At 53.5% G+C, this 20378-nt stretch overlaps 1 protein-coding gene and 1 long non-coding RNA gene across 6 annotated transcripts in view; one reads left to right on the top strand and one right to left on the bottom strand.

Annotated features, from left to right (window-relative positions):
- The window catches only part of LOC129204015 (uncharacterized), a 28741-nt gene extending 14988 nt beyond the window's left edge, over window positions 1–13753 (top strand). For 3 of the 4 annotated variants that reach the window (XR_008576246.1, XR_008576248.1, XR_008576247.1), the window contains exon 4: window positions 4252–6799. This is a non-coding gene — a long non-coding RNA (uncharacterized LOC129204015). Of the gene's footprint in view, window positions 1–4251; window positions 6800–13710 lie in introns of those variants that run through there. The other variant, XR_008576245.1, reaches the window with a different exon arrangement.
- BCL2L11 (BCL2 like 11) lies at window positions 6889–20141 on the bottom strand. Of its 2 annotated transcripts, none has more exons than XM_054819212.1 (4): window positions 20049–20141; window positions 19439–19808; window positions 14538–14647; window positions 6889–10928 (listed from the first exon to the last, which is right to left on the bottom strand). In XM_054819212.1, the coding sequence occupies exons 2-4, from the start codon at window positions 19797–19799 to the stop codon at window positions 10839–10841; spliced, it is 561 nt and encodes a 186-aa protein (XP_054675187.1). In that variant the 5' UTR covers window positions 19800–19808; window positions 20049–20141; the 3' UTR covers window positions 6889–10838. The 2 variants fall into 2 exon arrangements, with proteins under 2 accessions (XP_054675187.1, XP_054675188.1); XM_054819213.1 differs by having other exon boundaries at window positions 19439–19804; window positions 20049–20140.
- Between the last annotated feature and the right edge of the window lie 237 nt (window positions 20142–20378).

Genomic DNA, 20378 nt, shown 5'->3' with positions numbered 1-20378 from the left:
TCAATCTTACAACTGGGGTTAATGGTCCCCTTCGCCGAGCGGCAAATATTACTGCGATCGGCGGGGTGTTTAATCACGCCGCAGAGAAATGGATGAGTCAAAATATGAATTTATCGAACCCTACCTATTTTAGCTGCTTTTTGACTCCGGTTTTAAAGCGATGACGTGGAGCAGCGGCGGCGGCGGCGGTGGTGGTGGGGGGGAAGCGTTTGACTTGAACAGCAGCGGGACAAAAATAGTGAAGTGGAAATTCACCTTCAGCTCGAACATCCAGCCCTCCGCGGGCGAGATTTTAAATTAAATATCTTGAGAAGTGATTCTTTGCCTGGCCGATGCTATTTCAGCTCGGCGTGCCCGCGTCCGTCCTCTGCCCCGGCGCTGGGGGGGGGGGGGGAGGCGCGGGAAGGGGGCAGCAGCCGCGGGGGGTGGCTGGGGCGCGGGGTGGGTTTTTCGGGGCGCTTTTGGTCATTATTTCTCGGCGCTAAATAGAGGAAGAATAAGTTTCAAACGAAGCGTGTTTTGTTTTGTCACAGGAAGTGGAGAGAGCATTGGGAGAGCCCTGAGCGATCGACTTTAAAAAATATATATATATCTATTCTGGCCAAAAAAAACCCCAAAAACCCAATGCCGTCTCTTGGTGTCCGTTGTAACTAGAGGGGAGGAATTCGGCTGGAGGGGCAGCGGGGCCCCCCCGTCCCCGAGCGTCCCGGGGGGCAGAGGCTGGGGGCCGCGGTGGTCCGGCGGAGGAAAGCAGCCCTTCCCGGGGGGCGCAGCCGGCGGCTCTGCCCCGCACCGGGCAGCCCGAAATTGTGGCCAGCTCCCGGCGAAGGGCGAGCGACCTTTTGGCGCCTCCGCTTTGGGAAACCGTTTTGAGTTGTTTTTTTTTTTTTTGGGTTTTGGTTGGGTTTTTTTTTTTTTTTTTTTCTTTCGGGCAGGGCTCGGGCTCCGGCGCTGACGGCAGCGGCAGCCTCAGGAAAAGGAGCTGGGTTTCACAATGTCTCATTCCTTCCCCCAGCCGGGCTGCCCCGCCGGGCGTGCTAATTCTTTGAAAAACCCCAAAATTGGTTATTTCAAAGCCGAGGGGTTCGTCAGGGATGCAGCGCATCACTTCCCTCTCCGGCAGCCCGGGAGAGCGTCGCGCTGCCCCGGCCGTAAACCCTGCCGAGCCGGGGTGGGGGACGGCCGCGAGCCCTTCCTTTCAGTTTAACCACCCCCAAAAAATGCCAAATTTAAGCCCCTCTCCCCGGTCCATGAAGGCTGACAGTGACCAAAAATCAGCTCCCGTCATCGGGCTTTGCTCTCTGGTACTTGGATGACTTTAATTTTAATTAATTTTTTTTTTTTTTTAAATGCCTTCACCCTGTGGTATTAATTTGCTTTTTTTGGTTTCGCTATTAATATCGAATAGGTGCTAGATTGGCGGAGTTGGTTTTCGGTGGTAAAATAACAGCTCAACTGATTTAATCCACGCCGCGCTTAGAAAAGAAGGGCTCGGCCGGGATGGCTGGCACGGCTTCGTGCCGACGGCTGGGAAAATGACGGCGGAAAACCCTGTTTGGGATTGGGAAAAAATCCAAGGGGTCACACCGGGATGGCTTCGGCTTCTCCCGGGACGGGGAAAAAAAAAAAAGAAAATGCAAAGATCTGGAATGCCGGTGAGGATGCTCGGGCAGGGCAGGGGCTGGCTCCACGCTGCCCAGCGCCGCCCTGGGGCTCGTCCCCGCCTTGGGGATAAAAATAGGGCCGAAGGATCATTTTGGGGTTAAATCTGCCCGTTTTCTCGTTTGCGCTGTGGCTTTTCTCTGCCTGTATTTGAGGCTGTACCGTTGCTGAAAGGTTGCAAACAGTTTTGGGAACAAGATGTCTGCCTAAAGCATGACAGAATCGGCCACAAATTGCAGATGAGACTGATAACAAAAGCCAACAACATAAAATATGTAGAAAAACAACACGTTAAAGGCTACAAGACCACTGAAGGGCTTTTTTGTGTGTTTTTTTTAACCAGTTCTCTCGCAATGGAAGTGAAAACACATGAAAAGAGAAATGCCTTTTTTTTTCTTCTTCTTCTTTTTTTTTTCTCTCTCTCTCTCTCTCTCTTAAATCAGATGCTCCCTCACCAAACCGTGGCTGAACCCCGCGGCCGGGCTCCTGCCGGGCAGGGCAGCGCTGCCGGCAGCTCCTGGGTACAGGCAGCCCCTGCCTGCACCTGCCTTTGACGGCTGCACCGTCCCCTTCCAGCCCCGAGACTTTTAAATCTTCATTTTTGCAACCAACGGGGACGGTTGAATTGTTTTGCGTTTGGGTTTTGGTTTTTTGTTTTTGTTTTTTTTTTTTTTTTTAAAACCTTAAATATATTTCACATGCAGCACCTTGGTAACTCAGGTTTGGTTGTTTTGGTTTTTTTTTTTTTTTTTTCTCAAAGCAAAGGGGAAAACAGCTTGCAGCTACCTGCTGGCAGGGGAAATTCTTTGTTTGAATAAATCAGGCTTAGCTCAGAAATTAGGATGAGGTTTTTGTTTTTTGTTCTACTTATTTAATCTTTGTTTTTATAAATAAATACAAATAACTCAAACTGAAACTCGATGGCTTTGGTGATAATAAAAGAGCAGCCCTGGGGAAATTTTCTTCATTAACATGTTCTTTCACAGCCCACACTCGGGGTTTCGGTAGGAAAACTGCTTAACCTTTTCAGCAGCAGAAGCAAACGCTTTTTTTGAAGTCCAGGCACGCTAAAACCCGGCGTTCACATCGCGAAGCCGGTTGCGCATCGCCGGGCTTCGCCTCGATTTTAGGGGCCACGAGCAGAGAAGAAATTCTCTCAGCCCCCAGCAGCGCGGGCTCCTCCTGCCCTTCCTCCCCTCGAGTCTCCTCTTGCCCCGTGCCAGGAGGGAAAACATTAAAAAAAAAAAAAACCCCAACCCAAAACCGTGAACAATATATAAAAAAAACCCCCCAAACCCCAAGACTGCTTCTTTTTGTTGTTGTTGGGTTTTTTCAGCTTTGCGGGGCAGCTCTGTACTCTACCACCTCTCTTACAACATAGTAGATTTTAGTATTTGCAGCTCACTTCCTGTATGAGGTTAGTTTGTTTATCATAAAAATCCTATTTTTAAACCCATTTCTGCCAATAAGTAATTCGAATGGTAATGTCAAGCGCTCGTGGCCGTTCCCCCCCGTCCCGTCCCGCTCCCCATCCCGTTGACGGTGCCGGGAGGGATGGGCGCTGGGATGCTGTGCCACTGGCACACCGGGGGGGTCTGGGGGCCCCAGCACCTCCTGTGTCTCCTCCTCCCATGCTTGGGGAGGGGAGGGGGGTTCAGCAAATTAAAGAAAAAAAAGGACTTCAGAAAAAGCCTGTATTTGTTTAACAGGGGGCCGCGCGCCAGCGATGCTGTGCGGGTGAGCTGGGATGCGGCAAGGCGGAGACGCGGCTCTCGTCGCCCTTTGCCTTCGCTCTTGCTCTTTGCGCCCTTCCGCGCGCGCCGTCCTCCAGCCCGCGCCCTCACAGAGACGCCAATTAGAGCCAATTAGCACCGGAGCCGTGTGCCGCAGGGCCGGCGGCGGGGATGCTCGGGGAAGCCGCGGTTTGCCACCACATGCGTGTCCCCCCCCTTAGGGAATGGCTATCGCGCTATCTTCCAGCTTTACTTCCCCTAATTAATATCCAAGATAATTACATCTTTGTCAAAAAATTCTTCGCTCGGCGCGTGACGCCCGTAGTCGCGCCGAGCTGAAGCGTGTTGTAATTAACAGCCCAGGAGGCTGGGCAGCAAAGGCTCCCTGCGCGCCCTCCCGGGAAAATTAACGTACGAGCCTGTCAAAAGGCCGGCGCGGAGAAATTCATCAAACCGGGGAAGAAAAGGCCCCGGATCCCCAGGAGGGTCCATGCCCTCACCCAACGAGCACCGAGCAAGCCATCGCTGCAACAGCCGAGGTCTCCTTGGCTCCAGAGGACCAGCCTTTGTAGGTAGAACCTCGGCAGGGTTGACCCCGTAGTCTCGCTTCTCTAGGGTGGCTTACGCGTTGCAGGCCTTCGTTTGCACAGCTCCCCAGAAAGGACCCAGAACAGGTTTGGGACGCTCGGGAAGGGCAGCGCAGGGTGGGTGCTGGCTTGCGGGCACCTCACGGAGCCCTTTCTAGCGGGCAGCGGGAAGGTCTCCTTGGTCTTACCATCCTTAGGCTGGTCTTACACCGTGTAGATATATACCCAACTTCATGACAGCATCTCTAATGTCCCCTTGTCGCTTCTAGGGATCTCCCCGGCCACGCACCGGGGGCAGCCTGAGCAACCCTACCTGCGGCCAGCCATCTCCCATCCCCATCTAGGCCAAGTTTGACCAGAGGAGAGGTCAAGCATCCTAGAACCTGCCAGAAACACAAGAAAACACGCTGGAAACAGTGAACTTTGTTGCAGTATGAAAATCAAATGCAAAGCTCGGTGGGTATTTTTAGCTGTTTAAGGCTGAACAGGTGTTTGAAAGGTCAGATGCGAGTCATTGGAAAAAAAATATGTATTGCTCTTGAGAGCCTGGCAGCATGGCCTTGGTGCTCCCATGGCACTGGATGGTCGCAGCGTGGCAGCCGTTGGCCGTTTGGCTCTGCCGATCGTTCGGCCCACGTCCGATGGGTGCTTTGGCTCGCGTGCCCCCCCCCCCAAACCCACCCCCCAAGTGCAACACACAACGTTAGCACCCAACCGGGCATCTCAGCGTTGGCTCGGTTGCTCGTCGGTCCTGATGCGGGCAGGGGTCAAGGGACGTGGAAAGGTCCTGGGGTGGTTTGGAGCTGGTCTGGCCTGGTTGAGGTCTTGTGTGTCCTGGCCAGCGCGTGCACAGGGCCGGCAGGGGTGTTTGGGGAGGGGGGTGAGCGTAGAGAGGCTTCCTTCTGCTGGATGTGGGGCTCGGGGGGGGGGTGTGAGGCTTTCAGATGGCTTTTTCCGTGAGAAATTTTTTTTTCTTTTTTCCTTTTCAAGGAATAAAGGAAGTCTGTCATCCTTAAAACAAAATTGCATGTGGTTTTAATTAGCAAAAATGTAAGACCACAGAAAGAAAGGGCCTGTCTCTTGAGGAGGACCCAGATGACATGTCTGTGGTGAGCCTGGGTTGTGACCACCTTGGACTTGGCCATGACCAACCTGAACCTGGCCATGACCAACCTGGGCCATGACCACCTTTGACTTGGCCATGACCAACCTGAACCTGGCCATGACCACCTTTGACTTGGCCACGGCCACCTTTGACTTGGCCACGGCCAACCTAGACCTGGCGATGGCCAAGCACGCGCCCAGAGGCGAGAACCGCTGCATGTTGCCGGCGGGGCAGCATTTCTCTTCCCTGTTGTCTCACCGAGGTCACCGGGTTCAGGCAGGTGACGAGCTCCTTCCAATGTGAGTCACGGCAAAGGTAAATGGAGAGGATGAGGTGGGGCAACTTGCCTGTGCAGGCCGGTGGGCTCCCGAACGCCAACGGGATCCAAGAGCCATGGCGGAGCGGGGCCGGCAGCTGCCAGAGCCTCGGCTGGGCAATAAAGCCTTTTTTTTTTTTTTTTTTTGAGTTAAAGAAGCCCCCAAAATAGCACCTGAAACCAATAAACTTCCCTTTCAGGAACTTCTGTAATTTGAAACATACATAAGAACAAAAAAAAAAAAAAAAAATCCAGAATTTTTTTCAAGTTGTTTGTCAAGTAGGACCTTTGGGTTTGTTTTGAAATACGTTTCAGCCGGTGGGTGCTGGGGTGCGGGAGCGCTCGGCACGGCGGCACCCAGGGCGGGCTGCAGCTTCCCAGGGACTTCTCCATCTGCTTTCCCCCCCCGCCCCCAATTTCTTCCTGCCTTTCAGCTTTTCCAGCTGACGCACAGTCCCACCGCATTGCGTCACGCAACCCAAACCCCGGCCGCCCAGCTGATATTTCGGAAGAAAGTGGCTAAAAATATCCCACACACCCCCCCCGCGCCCGGTGCACGAGGTGGGCCAGCAGCTCGTCTCCTTTGAGCAAGAGAAAAAAAATAAAAACAATCAAGCCTTGAGCCCGCAACCACGCTCAACAGCTTGGTCAGCGCCTGCGGCATCGCCGCAGACCTTCGAAATGGGAATTAAACGGGACGCCGGGCAAGGAGGGGGCAAAAGCAGCTCAGGTGTGATCATCTCCTAAAAAAATATTGGACGTTCCTGCAGGTGCCACCTTCCCCCCGCCGCCCCGGTGCTCTCCCTCCCTCCCATATCAATCCTCTTATTTTACTAATCAGCCTTTAAAACAATTTACCGGGGTCTCGCAAAAGCAGCAGGCAGGGCCCCGGTCCAAGGGGAGCGACCCGAGCCGTCCCACGCTCCTTCCTGCCACCTCCCCGCCTGCTTCAGGGACCTCCGCCATCACCTCTTACCTCCTCCTCCTTTTATGCCAAAAGCCGTATTGGAGCGATGGCAGCAGAATATTGTTCCGATGCCGTCAGTTATCTGCTGTTAGATAAAAAGAAAAAGCAAGAGGAGCGAGGCAGGGACAGGCAGGGCTGGGAGCGTCCCCTCCCTCCTCCCCGGGGCACCCGGCCATCAGAACAGGCATGGGGGGCAAAGGCAGGAGGAAGGCGGGAGGGTAATTTTTACGAGCAGATTTTGATCTGATTTTAAAATAATTAAAAAAAAAAATTAATATAAAGGAAAAATATGTAACTAAAATAATAGAACTACCATAAAATAATAAAGTAAAAAATAATAATACACAAATAATAAAATAATACACAAAATAAAACCCCCACACTTCTCCAAACTTAATACCTCTGAAAACCGCCGAGGGACAGGGAGTGCCACTGACACGGCCCATCTCTGCAGAGCCCCATAAATGTGGGGGGGAAAAAACCCTCAAACAACCCCCCCCCCCCCCCCCCAAAAAAAAACCCCAACCACACCCCAAAGCACTCCCAGCTGGGGGAGCAGAGGTGCTGCTCTTGGGTTTGGGACCACTCAAGGCAACATCTTACAAACCAGCTTCCTTTATCAGACGCATTTTAGCGTCCCTGGGAATTTCTGAGCATCTTTGAGCAGAGGGAAACGCCGGGTACGTGCCTGCATCCTCGCTCTGGGGGAGCACGGGTGACAAACAGGTGATAAAACAGCAAATATCCCCTCCCAGCCCTTCCTCAGGTGATCACCACCCCCCCAAAAGAAAACAGCACTCGTGACAAATAGTTGAAAGTTTTTATTCATATAAAACTCATATTAAGAACATAAAAGATTGCATCTTAAAAAAAAAAAAAAAAAAAAGATCTGCAATTATTTACAGCAGTATTGCACAAGTAAAGTGGCAATTACCCTGTCCAAAATTCATCAGTGCAAAACACAAGTAAGCCAGGGAAATTGCAATAAAAATGCTACATACGCTGGGTCCTGTGGAACGACTTAGTGATTCGTCAGCACATCGGCGCGCGCTGGGGCTGTACCTGATGGTAAAGCTGGGCCAGGGAAAGCGGCCGAGATGGAGGAGAAACGTGGCTTTAAAAAGGGGGGCGGCCAAAATCATGGGGATGGAGAAGCCGAATTCCCACTGAATGTCACTAATGCTGAAGTCTTTGCCGTGCCTAAAATCACTACTGGGAAGTGGGACTTAGGCACTTGGAGAAAAAATAATAATAATAATAATAATAATCTCATTATCCTTAAGGACGCTGGCAGCACCGCCAGGAGAAGCCAGTGCTTTGGATCACTTATTGCAGGGGCCGAGAGAAGGGGGAAACAAAATCTTTACAGGAACTTAAATAAGCAGAAAATAAATATACGACATTTCTACAAGTTACAGCATTATGGAACAGTAGAGTGCATTAATTACACGGGGGGAAAAAAAGGAATCTACAGTATTTACCAAGTTGAACTCTAAAAAGGGGAAAAAAAGTAATTTTTTTTTTTTTTTACTTATTTATAAGCTGTACAAAACTTACATGAGAGAAAGGAAAGGAAATACATTGCACACAGATATTTGGCTCAGATGATGAAAATAATACGGTGCCCTACTCTAATAAATATTCGGGTATTTACAGTTACGGAAAAGAGGAGAAGCATTAACACATTGCATGAGATCACCGGGGAATAAATCTGGTTTCCCCGCAACCAAGGAAAACTCTTCATCACGTCCTTTTGGCAGGACAGAGACCATAGGTTTTGCTTAAAATGACCCAGAGCAGTCAGCCAACACGGCTAAAATGAGTATAATCACTATTTAAAAACGTCATTCTTCTGTTTAAAGACTTTTGGGAGGTTTTTCCCCTAAACCTCACCACTCCACGGGGGTGAAACCTGGTTTTATGGGGGCTAATTTTCCTATGCCTACCTCTTGGCCGGGAACGCCTCCTGGGGAAAAGTCCCAGGCAGACAGTGCCAATACCTCGGGGGGGTTTCCCCTTAAAATTCATGTAATTTTTGTCTCCGTCGTTGGCTGGGGTGGCCTGGCGGGGAGGACAGGGTAAAGTGCTCAGCATTTCTTTGGTGTACTCCAAGGGACACATTCTGGGCGGCGCGGTGCTGGCGGGATGCTGGAAGGCTGCGAGACCCGAAAGCACCGTTTCATCCACTGACGGATGAAACTCGACTGGGGGGGGGGGGGGGAGAAAGCTCAGTTGGTTCCCCACTCTGCTGCCAGTTTAATTTTATTTTATTTTTTTTTTTTAAACACATTTTACCAACAGCCGTGCAACTCTACGTAGGTTCCCATGGGAAACCCACGGCAGCAGCCTCCCTGCTGGGGTTTTCTAGATAAACCCTCCAGAAAATAAGCGACGGCTTGAGCACGGCTGGGGCGGCACAGCTACGGTGAGCCAAAACCAAGGGGACGAGGAGCAGGAACCTGCCCTGGCCAAGCTCACCAGATATTTTAACCGCTCGCTCTCCACCAGTGCAAAGGTTTCCCCCACACCCTCTCCAAAATCCCCTGCTCCTGTAGCTGAGGCCAACTCCTGCAACCGATGCTCATCTTGCAGGTCCAAAAGAAAAAAAAAAAAATTAAAAAAAAATTAAAATAACAGTTAAAAAAGATCGCTCCGTAATCCTCCAGAGGAGTGCAATCAGAGGCACGCAGCCCCGCACCAACACCACAGCTCTTCGCCTACCTGACAGGCGCACGCAGCCAGCGCACAGAGGTCAGATCGTACAGTTTGTCCATCATTAAAAACACCACTAATTGTACATGGCACTCGGAACAGCTTCTCCCTGCGTGCGCATTGCAGGAAAAAGCGCTATGGTGGGGGTGGGGTGTTTTGGGGGTTTTTTTTCTCCTTTTTTTTTTTTCTCTCCTTTTTCTATGGTGCTGGTTAAACCAGAAATAATCCCGCGGCATTTGGAAGTGGGTTTGAGGACCACCTGCGCCAGCCAGAGGCGAGGGGCAGTTCCGGAGGCAGAGAGGGGTACGTTTGTGCATAGATACGGGGGTGGCTGGAGCAGCCAACCCCCCCCGAAAGCGCCCGTTGTGCAGCAGCTGCCTGCGAGATGAACCGGAGACAACGGAGGACCCGAGGAGACAGACCTGCTTCTTCAGATGAGCCTTCGGGGCTCCTCCAGCAAGGCCTCCAGGGGGAAGGGGAGATGCCCTGGAACAGCATCGGGCGCCCGGTGAGGTCTTCCCGGGGGTAGGAGGGCAGTTTGGGGGGGAGACACGGCAGTCGGTGGGGAGCGGACCCCACGCGGCAAGTCCCCGGGTGGATCCGTACCAGGTCGGCATCCTTCGGCGCCTCTTCCAGCTGCGTCCCAGCACGTGAGCATCCAGGGTCTTCACGCTGACCGTCCGTCCCGTCCCGCTCAACCCCCTGGCTCCAGGCTGTCCTGTCCAAACGCAGAGAGGATTCCAGGGAAAAAAAAAAAAAAAAAAAAAAAAGGAAAAAAAATCATCCTCCCGGGTTCCACAGCAAGGTACAGGCTACAACTTAAAATAGTTCCTGAAGTTACGCAGCGGGAGCTGCCGTCTCCGGGTGCAAAGCTGCGGTGTGCTGGGAACTGTTTTTACCTGCCTCCGAGAATGTTTTATTGCTGAATTACTCAGTCACTAGCATTATATATTATATATAATACTATACGATACATAAGCATTTTCAGACATTTTAATAGAAAGAATTTCTAAAAAAAGGCAACCTGGTGGATTGTTTTTTCGTTTGGTCGGTTGTGATATTTTGGACCCTGGGAGTCTGACAGCTAAGTCTGGAAATTCAGAGTGTAAAAAAAAAAAAAAAATTTAAAAAAAATCAGTCAGCAGGAAATAGGCTATTTGCATGATGCAGATGAAGGTGGATTTGGGGAAGCATCAGGTATTTACAGGTAAAAGAAGTGCCGATTTAAATCCCTCTGCCCTTCTTCCATCATCGCCATCCTTTTTCGTGGACAAACGCGCAGGAGGCAAGGGGAGAGGCGAGGGCTCCGTGAGTCTCTGCGATAAGGTCAGCAAGGCAAACTAAGGCGGCTCTGCCCATCAGCTGGCTCAGGTTTTCCTTTTCCCTGCTGCAGCGTTTATCCCAGGCGAGACGACAGGTTTCCAGAAACGATGACAAAAAAAGTTACTCCATTGCCGTTGAAGACTTTCTCTGAGACTCTTTTGGAAAAATTAGTTAAAAAAAAAATAATAAAAGAGTTGAGAGAAACGCAGTAAACATCACTCTCGGACAAAGTCCTGCACCAGAGAGTCCCAGCAGGTCGGCGTGGGATGTCCACCCTCATCTGACGGTCCCCGCCGCGCGTCCTGGGGGTGAGGCAGGGTGGGATCCGGGCGGTGCTGGGAGCCCTGTGTCTGTCCGTCCGTCCATCCGTCCATCCTCCCTGGGCCTTCCCAACAAGTAAACAAGTCCTGGTGCCTGGGGATACGCCCGGCGCTCAGTGCATCCTCCAGATGAGGCGGATGATGTAACGCAGGAGGCGTAAAATGAAGATCTGGGGGTTTCCCGCCTGGTTATCCAAGAAACCCTAAAACGAAAGAGAAGAAAAAAAACCCCAAACAAGACAGTGACTTCAATTTCCAGTGTAAAACCCCTGCACTACGAACATCTTCTGCGGTGCCACGCAGATATTTCAGAGGTGCAAAATCAAGGATTTTACAAAGAACAAAAGTAAACCCCACAACCTTTCATGTTTTTTTTTCCTACAATAAAAAGCTTTATAATACTCGAACGGTCGAAGCTGCCTGCTCCCAGCCACGTTTGCCTTGAAGGCGGCCGCCACGGCGCCGCTCAACGGGGACGTCACGTGCGAGTCCCTGCGCGTGGGCACGGGAGGGCTGCAACGCTGCCGGTGGGTTGGAAACGTGGCAAAGGAGCAGTAAGCCTGGCTAGCAGAGTCAGGGGGGTTTCAAAACCACAGCGTGGGAAAGGCTGGGAGGAAAAAAATAAAAATAAATAAAAATAATCCCTCGGCAGAGCGCGCAGCACTGGTCTCTGCACAGGCAGGTCCCCACCTGCGGCGACAACGTGCGGATTTTAGTTCAGGCCACTCCAGGCGTAACCACCGCCTCATTCACAAAACCCGGCCAGCCGGACACGGCAGCAAAACGCTCTTTCCCGGAGCGAGGGATCTTTGCAGCACGACAGCGTGCAAGGAGAAGAAAAAGGAGCAAGAACCAAAGGAGCGAAAGAGCAGCCCCTCTCCCTGTCCCAAAGCAATCCGATTCAGGTTATATTTAGAGCAGTCAAATCATGCCTGTGCATGCCCCGGAGAGAGAAATTACGCTGTTTACACCGATATGCAAACTGCCCTCCCTGCTACGGGGGCGAAACGCAGGCGGTCCCACAGCGGGGTGCTGTCGCCATGGAGAGATGATGCTCGAGCATCCCCCCGCTGGGTACCCGGGCCAAGCACGCCTCCCACCCCGGGGCGGCCCTGCATCCCAGGGCACGAGTGGGATTTACCCGCCGGGAGCTGCCCCCCACCAGCACGACACTAAGCCCACTGTGCTGCCCGACTGCCAACGCAGCAGAGAGCAAGGCAAAAAACAAACTAAAAACCCCCAACAGGCTCAGAGAAGGATGCAAGAAAAATGCCAAAGATAGGTTTTCTTTAATAAATAGGTATTAAAATTAGGGAGTTGAAACAAAGCATTTCCACCTCCGCAGGCAGCTTGGGTGCAAGCAGCAAAGCTTGGGACACACAACAGCGGCCAAGCGATGCACCCTCTGCCGGCAAAAGCCTTGGTGTGGAGCTGGTCTCCACGGCCAGAGGGTCCCGTGGCCATCTCCGCTCGCTGGACCCATGAGCTTTGCTGGGGCAAACTGGGGCCAGATGGCGAGCTGTCCGATTCCCCATCGCCTTGCCCAAGAGACAGTCCCGGGGTGGGGGGGGTGTGTGACGCATTGGGCGCACTGATGGGGAACGTGATGGGAAACACGCGGCTCCGACCCGTCCGACAGCTCCGACCTGCCCGGCAAGTGCCGTCTTGGCAGGGCTCTTAGTTCCCCATTTCTAACCTCACGCTTAAAGGGCAAACCCCAGCGAGCAACAGAGCCCGGCGCGGCCGCCCCGGTGTCCTACCGACCCCTCCTGCCCCAGGGCTCCAGCTCTGCAGAGCCCACCCTTTTCTCCGGAGCAGCCAGACCGCTCGCAGAAGGAAAAGGCAGCTTTCCAGGGAGCAACAACCAAGCGCATTGGGACAATAACGCTACAGCAATTGCGTGAATGCTCTGAAACTCCCTTGTTTTCTGGTTGCAACGAGCGAGAATTCATCAGATGCTAATTAAGCCAGGTACAAAGTGTTTTTAGGGTCATGCATGACAGCCTCTGCTTGTGTCATCTAGCAAGCAGGACAGTGCTCTGCGTTTCAGTTCTCTCCCCGGGGCAGCAGGTTGGAAGCTCGGTCGCGGTGCTGCGAACCACCTCATGCAAACCTGCGTGATGCTCTGCGACCGAGCACCCTCCCTCATCCTGCTGCCAGCTTCACAACCGCCGTGGGGGGGAAAAAAAACACCCCTTCCCCACCTCTGCTCAGCCCCCTGCCATAAATTCACACCCTCTTACAGACCAGGCAGCACGGATCGTGGCTTTGTACGGGGTGGCACAACACGCCTGGCACAGATTTCCAGCGTGCAAAGTCCCACACGGGGCAGCACGGAGGGAGCCGGTCCCCACGAGGCAAGGCAGGGAGGACATTCCTGCTCATCACAAACCTGTTCCCAGAAGGCGCTCAGAGGGCTTGCCTGCTCTCCAAATTTAAGGCACCGCTCCAGGAGTCAGTGAGGAGAAGGGGCAGCACGGCAGTCCGTGTTTCTGCTGGCCCTTCTGGGTCAGCTCACCGCTACCGGGCACCTTCAGCTTTCTGAATGCCGGTAGGATCGGCTTAGTCCCTACCTTTCATCAAAAAGATGTCCTTTAAACAAAAAAAGTGGGTATTTCACATCACCAGGGATCAGCCTGGATGGGGGAGGCCAGAAGATGCACGTTCCAGATTCGGGATAAGCCACAGCTCGTCTCCAGTTGTTTGCGGGTCAGGAAAGCCAGAGCGTTCGGAAAGAAAATGGAGCTGATGGAGAAGCCTCCAGCAAGGCGATGAAGAGAGGCCGCGCGGAAGGAGCTGGACCACGGCACCCATTTTGGAGGAGAGCCCCTGCCCACGTGCATCCGCCGTACGGACCCTGGGAGCAGCGAGGAAACGCGCTGCGGGAGTGACTCACGAGCCAGGGAGGAGGGATAAAGATCAGGGCAGTCAGCATTTCATCACTGACGCTGCTCCCTAACGTGCTTCTGACTCCTCTTCCCACAGATGGGCGCAAGGGCGAGTTGATGGATCAGAAACCACATGCACGGACGTGCAGCTCTCAGTAACGTTCAGCAGGCAAGTTACTGGCTGATGTCGCTCTTCTGAAAACTACTGTTACTTCATCTCTCGGGGCTGGGTTGGTTTTTGGGGGTTTTTTTTGCATTAGTGCCACCTATTTTTGTTGCAACACTCAAAGGTGAGAGAGTTTACAGTCTTATAAATACACGTGTTTCAAAACAGCCCTGGCAGACTCTTTGTAAGAAAAATAACTTATCAGACAAAGTCTGTCGCTGTTTCTTATTTGCAACTGCACTTCCACCCACGCAATGCTTGGCGGCAGGGACTTGGGAGCCGGGCACAGAAACCCGCTACTTTCGCTCCCTGTGCGTTTTCCTAAAAATGCCAGGCTCCGCTTCCAGCGGGGCTCTTCCCAACAGCACCCCAAAAACCCCCCAACACCCCCAAACTTTCCTCACCTCTTAACTTTCAGAAGTTTCTTTCTCAATATTGTCAGGTCCAGCCCCAATCCTGCAACACGCTTTACGGGCCCTGGGTGCTACGAAAGATACTGCGAACTTCGTACCCGAAAAACCTCAAGTTCCAGTTTGAGGGTTATTTTTAATTGATTTAATGACGCTGCAGCAGTGGCAGACGACTCGCCGGCGGAGGCAGCACACCCCTGCGTCCAGGCGAACACAACCACCCGCGCAACCTTTTCTACATTTGAGTGAACGAAACATTCACCGCAAAACTAGTTTCCAGAGATGATTAAGCTTTTCCCTTTTAGAGAAGGTGTGTAAAGAAATGGAAAGTAAAAAGATAAAAGTTACCCTTCTTGGACAATAGGAGGCATTGAACTCGTCTCCGATGCGCCGCAGCTCCTGTGCAATCCAGATTTCGGGCTGTATGTCTGCTAGCGAGTGAGACTGCCACCGGGAAGCTGCATGGAACAAAACCAGAGCAGTTGAAACACACAAGCAACAACGACGACAAAAAAATACTCTATTAAACTTGGCAAGAGTCGATGGACTGCTACTATTTTTTTTGTTATTATTACTATTTTTTTTTTTTACATTTTTTTTAAATACAATTCCTAGGAGTCGTGAGGGTGCCAGGCTCGCGGGGCCTGAGCGTGGTATGCAGCGCAGATGGCACTTGTTGCCTAAGATGTGCATCGCAGGCGAGGCTTTTTCATCCTTATTAACTTTATATTATTATTAGGCTTTCATTCATTCTTTTTTTTTTTTTTTTATTATAAGCCTCCCTTGGGAGCATCTCCTCTGGCCCATCCAAGCATTGGTCCCCTCTTAAACAGGAAGGGAAGCAGAGGTGCCACTCTCCAATTTCTTTCCCTAGCAAACCCCTCTTTTCTCCCCTCTTTCTAAATAATTTTCTTTTCAGGCAGGCACAGCAGCAACTTCCTCTCTAACCTTAAAAAAAAAAAAAAAAAAACACACAACACAAAAACCCACAACCCTGTCCGGATAGTTTAATTGAATTCTCACATTTCTTCCCCAAACAGTTCTGAAGTTCTCAACGAGAAAAGGAAAACGATTGGTTTTGTCGTACTGAGAAGAAAGCCACAATTGGATTTGTACGCTAGGAAACCGCGCTTCCAGCAAACTGAAGGACTTTCCATCTGCAGGAGGGAACCGGGATGCTCGCCTCAAACATCATCTTCCTGCACTTTAGCAGAAAATAAACCCGCCGCAAGAAAAGACCGCTGGCTTATAAAAGAAAATAAAAGAGCCAATGCATCAATTCCACTGTACATAGCTATTTTAGCCTCCATTTAAGAAGTTATTAGACACGTGATAAAGCCACCACGCAGTCCCCCAAATAGCCAGGGGAGAAAGGAGCAGCCTGGGGGCCAGGCAGGACCCGTACGGTACCCGCGCCGCCTCTTCCCCCTCCTGCAAACCCCAGCGCGGGATCTGAGCGAGAATCACTGCCTTTAGGAAAAAACAAACAAACAAACACCAAAAAAACCAACCCAGGAAAAAGAACACTGTGCAAAACAAAATAGAGCTTTTTGGCACAAGAGCTTAGAAGGAATCACAAGGGAACAGAAATAGCTTCCAATCTCAAAATATTCAAAGGATTAGTGGGGCAGTAAAAAAAAAAAAAAAATTTAAAGGCCTGGCTCCAACCTGACTGGAAAATGTATTTCCGAGCCAAACTAGCACTGCTTGGCTGGAAGATCTGTTTTGTTTTCACTCTGTAGTAGCGCAGGAGTAGTACCCGCCGCCTGCCCGGGGACGGCCCCGACGTATTTATTTTCCTCGCTGGTGAATGAAACGCGGCGCAGCCCTCGCGATACTCCACCCCGGTGCTCCGGGAACGCAAACAGGATTTTGGCTGGGGCGGGGCGACCATCCGAAATCCCACCGCCGTCACCAGAGCCGGCCCCGGCTGCCTTTCCCAGCAAGAGCTAAGCGAGGAAAAGCAAAAAAAAAAAAAAAAAAAAAAAAAAAAGGGAGATGGGACAGAAAGATGCAAAGAAAGAGACCCGGGGATGCAGAGAACAGCGTGCAGGGCAGAGGTACCGCTCCTTCTCCATCCTTTCGCCCTGCCCCAGCATCGCACCCAAGAGCTCATCCGTTCTAGAGATGAAGGCTGGGGTTGGTGGCTGAGAGCGAAATTGGGCTGAGGTTTTCAGAAAGGACTTTCTGTGGTGCTGCTCAACAGCAGCGTCAAAAGGGTCCAGTCATAACTGGTCCCAAAACCAGTCATAGGCGCTTTTGGGGGGCCCCCAAGTCATACTGCGAGCCGGTGCCCGCCACCGACGGTGAGACGGCTGCCGTGGGGACGGGGGCAAGCTGGGAGGCCACCAGCACCCCCGGAATACCTGCAGCTCGCTCAAGCCCATGGGATGCTCCAGCCGGGGACCGGCACGGCAATGCTGCAGTCCTTGCCCCATCGCACCCAGGGGATTTCCTTCAGAGTCAAGAAGAGGTTCATGCCGCTTCTTTCCCCTCTGCCACAGCGCAGGAAAACATCAGGATGAAAACAGCACCGGGAAAACCCCTTTACAGAGCACTTGCATGCACCTGCTCCAAATACATCCCAAAAAGCCACGTGTAAACCCCGAACTCCCACGCTTTTAGACAGAGCTGCTCTTTGAACAAAAAAACCCAACCAGATGATACAATCAGCTCCTGTTAAGAGCCAAAGACTTCAACTACTAGTCTATGATTCACCCCACCCCACCAACGGATGGGTTTCTTGTCTCGGGCGACTCTACAACAAGCGCTCCCACGGCACACCATCCCCACGCACGACGAACTCATCCCTGTTCGTCTCCTACTCATCCCCAAAAGCATCTTCCCAGATACACCGAGTCAGCACTACGCCACTTCCCACCTCCCATCCAGGAACATCCCCTAACTGCTTTCATCTCATTTCCCCAAAAACCGGCTTCGGAGGAGGCCGGCTGCACCCCCTCGCACTGCCAGAGGGGCGAGACGCCCCGAAACATCACCGCCTGCCACCTCCCATCCCAGGAACAACTCTTCCTCCAACAAGGAGCACTCGCTCACACACCCGCACACAACCGAAGGCGTCCCGTAATTCCCCGGGGGCTGCCTCCACCTTTTTTATCTGGCAGAGGCACTTTCAGCGCTTTAATTATTATTTGAGCCATCATCACTGAAAACTTTGGGGAAGGTTTTATGAGATTTAGGAGAAGCAGCTTCAGGGCAGAATGTGAGTTTGCTTTGCTCAAGCAGCCTTGGAAAGAGTCCACCGCTGCCCACGGGAGAGGCTGAGAGCACCTATCGCACACAAACCGCTCTTGCTTACAGGAAACGCCTGTTTAGTATTATTATTGTTGTTGTTATTATCAAAGGCCACTTGCTTACGCTTCCTAGAGGAGCTCTCCATCTCTCAGCCCGCAGTCACTGCCTTACAACAGATAAAAATCAGCGCATAAAAAACAACAAAAAACACAACAACAAAAAAATCATACCCTTTGCTTCCCTGCAGATGGATTGACCCGTTTCTGCGCGGAAAACTTAACGACACGCATCCGGCAGGACGCGGCCAAGGCAAGGGATCGAGGAAGAGGTGCGCAGGGCAAACCCACGGCCCTTTCTCAAGGTGAGCTGCACAGTAAGGCACAGCCTGGGAGCTGCGGTAAAACTGGGGACAAACCAGCTCCATGCTCCCAGCTTTATCGTGCTTGAGAGTAGCCAAGGATCCCGTTAAAACAGCTCCAGGATTTTCCATTTGCTTACAGTTGTTTAGGATGATGCCCCTAGCAACAATAACCGAACAAAGGCTCCAGTAAAACCAGCATTTCAACAGCTTTCCTCTGACAACAAAAAAGCAGGGAAAACTTCAATTTCTTCCTGGAGCACCAAAAAAAAAAAAAGCACCAGTCGCTGCTTAAAACGTTGGCTGCGTCTCTCCCTTCCGAGGAACTCCAGCATCCTTGCCTGGCTGTGCCACGTGTTTTCGCTACGCGAGGTTGTGAAACTTGCATTAGGCTGTAATTACTGCAATAATGTCAGAAAATCTTTCCTACAGGCATATTACAGTAAGCCCTCTGCAGCTGTAACCACAGCCATTAACCAGGGAGAAAAAAAACCCCATACAACAACAACAAAAAAGATGTTTTGAACATGTAAAGCTTGGAGGTGGTGTTTGTTATCCCCCGAGGAGCACTACCTGTCTCGCTCCCACCTCACCCCGGTTTCGCCCGGCGGAAGTTGAAAGGGTTCCTCCAATTAAGGGGAATTAATCAGGAGAGGGGGAAGGCATGGCTGGATGGCTGAAGAAGCTCCGGCAGGCATGTTTTCTCCACCACTAGAGGCTTCAACCCAGCCTTACCTGGTAAGCCACACATAAACACACGCCTGCCTGCTACGACGCTGCTTTCAAGCGGGTTTCTCCAAAACAAGCGGGAGTTGTATTATGACCCTAGCACCTATGACACCATGTGGCTTGTTGAGAGAGAAACAGGAGAAAAAAAAGAAAAACAACAACCAAAGAACCAACACAAAAACTGAGCGAGAAGTCACTTACCTCGCAGCAGCGCGCAAAGCCTTGGCAAAAAGCGACGCGTAAAGCCTTGCGAGAAGCAAGCCCTGACTAGGAAGCTGGATTAAACAACAGGCAGGCAGGGACTGACCCATCCCGGAAAGAGAATAAAAATAGTAATAGTTAAAAAAAAAAATAAAATAAATAAAAGTGCTGGACGAGCGGGTGTTCCCCAGCAGCACATTTGCTTGGCGGGCTCGGCCAGATTGCAAAAATCCCACACCCCCGGCAGCCCGGGCGAGCGTCCAGCCCGCCGGCAGCCCCGTATCAGCTGGGTCGCCTGCCGCCAGCCCCTCGCCAGCCCCACGGCTCGCCCTGGCCCGGGCTCAAGGCCTCGGCGGGGGCCTTTCACAACCGTCCCGCAAGTACGGCGGGCGGCCAGGCAGGGTACGGTGGGGTGCAGCTCCAGCGCGACGGCGGGGTGCTCGACCGCTGCCGGCATCCCGAAAACGAAAGGGTGGGACGCAGGAGGTGTTGCTGCAGGTGCGCGGCAGCGCGTCGCATCGCTATGAAAACCTGCGCGTGGCGACTTTTAAGGGAAAAAAAAGAACCCCAGCCACAGCGAGGAGTGGAAGGCGCTGCTGCCGGGCGGGGGGGACGCAGAGGACCGGGGCCCCGTGGGCCGGTTTTGCGGGCTCTGACGGGCGCAGCCCCCGGTGTGTGCCCCGTCCCCCCTCCCCAAAGGCCTTACCCATGGCGCTGCGGCAGTGGCTGAGGGCCTGGCAGGGCGGGCTGGGGGTCTGCGTGGCCTTGTCGCAGCTGAGGGGCGCGGGGCTGCGCTCGGCGTCGAAGGAGAAGTACCCGCTGGAGGAGCGCGACAGCAGCGGCGACCTCCGCACGAAGATGAAGAGGGGCGAACGGGTGGCGAAGGGCCCGGGGCTGGCGGGCGGGCCCCGCGGCGGAGGCCCCGCCGTGGCGGTGGCGGAGGAGCCGGGCAGGGCGGCGGGAGCGCCGGGACGCAGCTGCGCGGCCGGGCCCGGCCCCTCCGCCGGCGGCAGCCGCCCGCCCTCGCCGTCGCGTTGCGCCTTCACCTCCGGGGGCTGCTTGGCCATCGGGGCTGCCTGCGGGCGGAGCGGGACGGCGTGAGGCGAGGAGAAGCGGAGCCGCCGCCGGCCCCTCCCGCCCCCCCGCCCGGCCCCATTGTTCTGCCGAAAGTGCTGAGGCGGCAGCTCCGCTCCGCTCCGCTCCCCCCCCCCCGCCCCGGCCCCGCCGATCGGCCCGGCCCGGCCCGGCCCCGCCCGCACAGCCCGTCCCTCACCCCCACTCCCCCCCGAGCCTTCTCCCCCCGGCCCCCCGCTCACGGTGACTCCCCGCCGGCTGCCGGCGGAGCGGGGCGCCCGGCCGCGGGCTGGCGGCGGTGTGCGCGGCGACCCTGCGCCTGCCCCGGGCCCTGCCCCGCCTCCACCGCCTACCGCCCCGCCCCGTGTTTACAGCGCCGCCGCGCCCCGCCCCGCCCGGCCCCGGCCCCGGCCCGCCGCTGCCCGCCGCTGCCCTCCCGCCTGCCCCCGGCCCCGGCCCCGGCCCCGCTCGCCCCCTCTGCGCCCCCGCCTCGCACTGTGCACGCGCACCGCCGCCCCCCCGCCGTGCCCCAACCTCCCTCGCGCTGTGCGCGCACCTTTACGCAGCCCGCC

The sequence above is a fragment of the Grus americana genome, chromosome 3 (genome assembly GCF_028858705.1).
Source record: "Grus americana isolate bGruAme1 chromosome 3, bGruAme1.mat, whole genome shotgun sequence".
In the NCBI taxonomy this organism is placed as follows: Eukaryota; Metazoa; Chordata; class Aves; order Gruiformes; family Gruidae; genus Grus; species Grus americana.
This window is presented reverse-complemented; position numbering and strand designations above follow the sequence as displayed.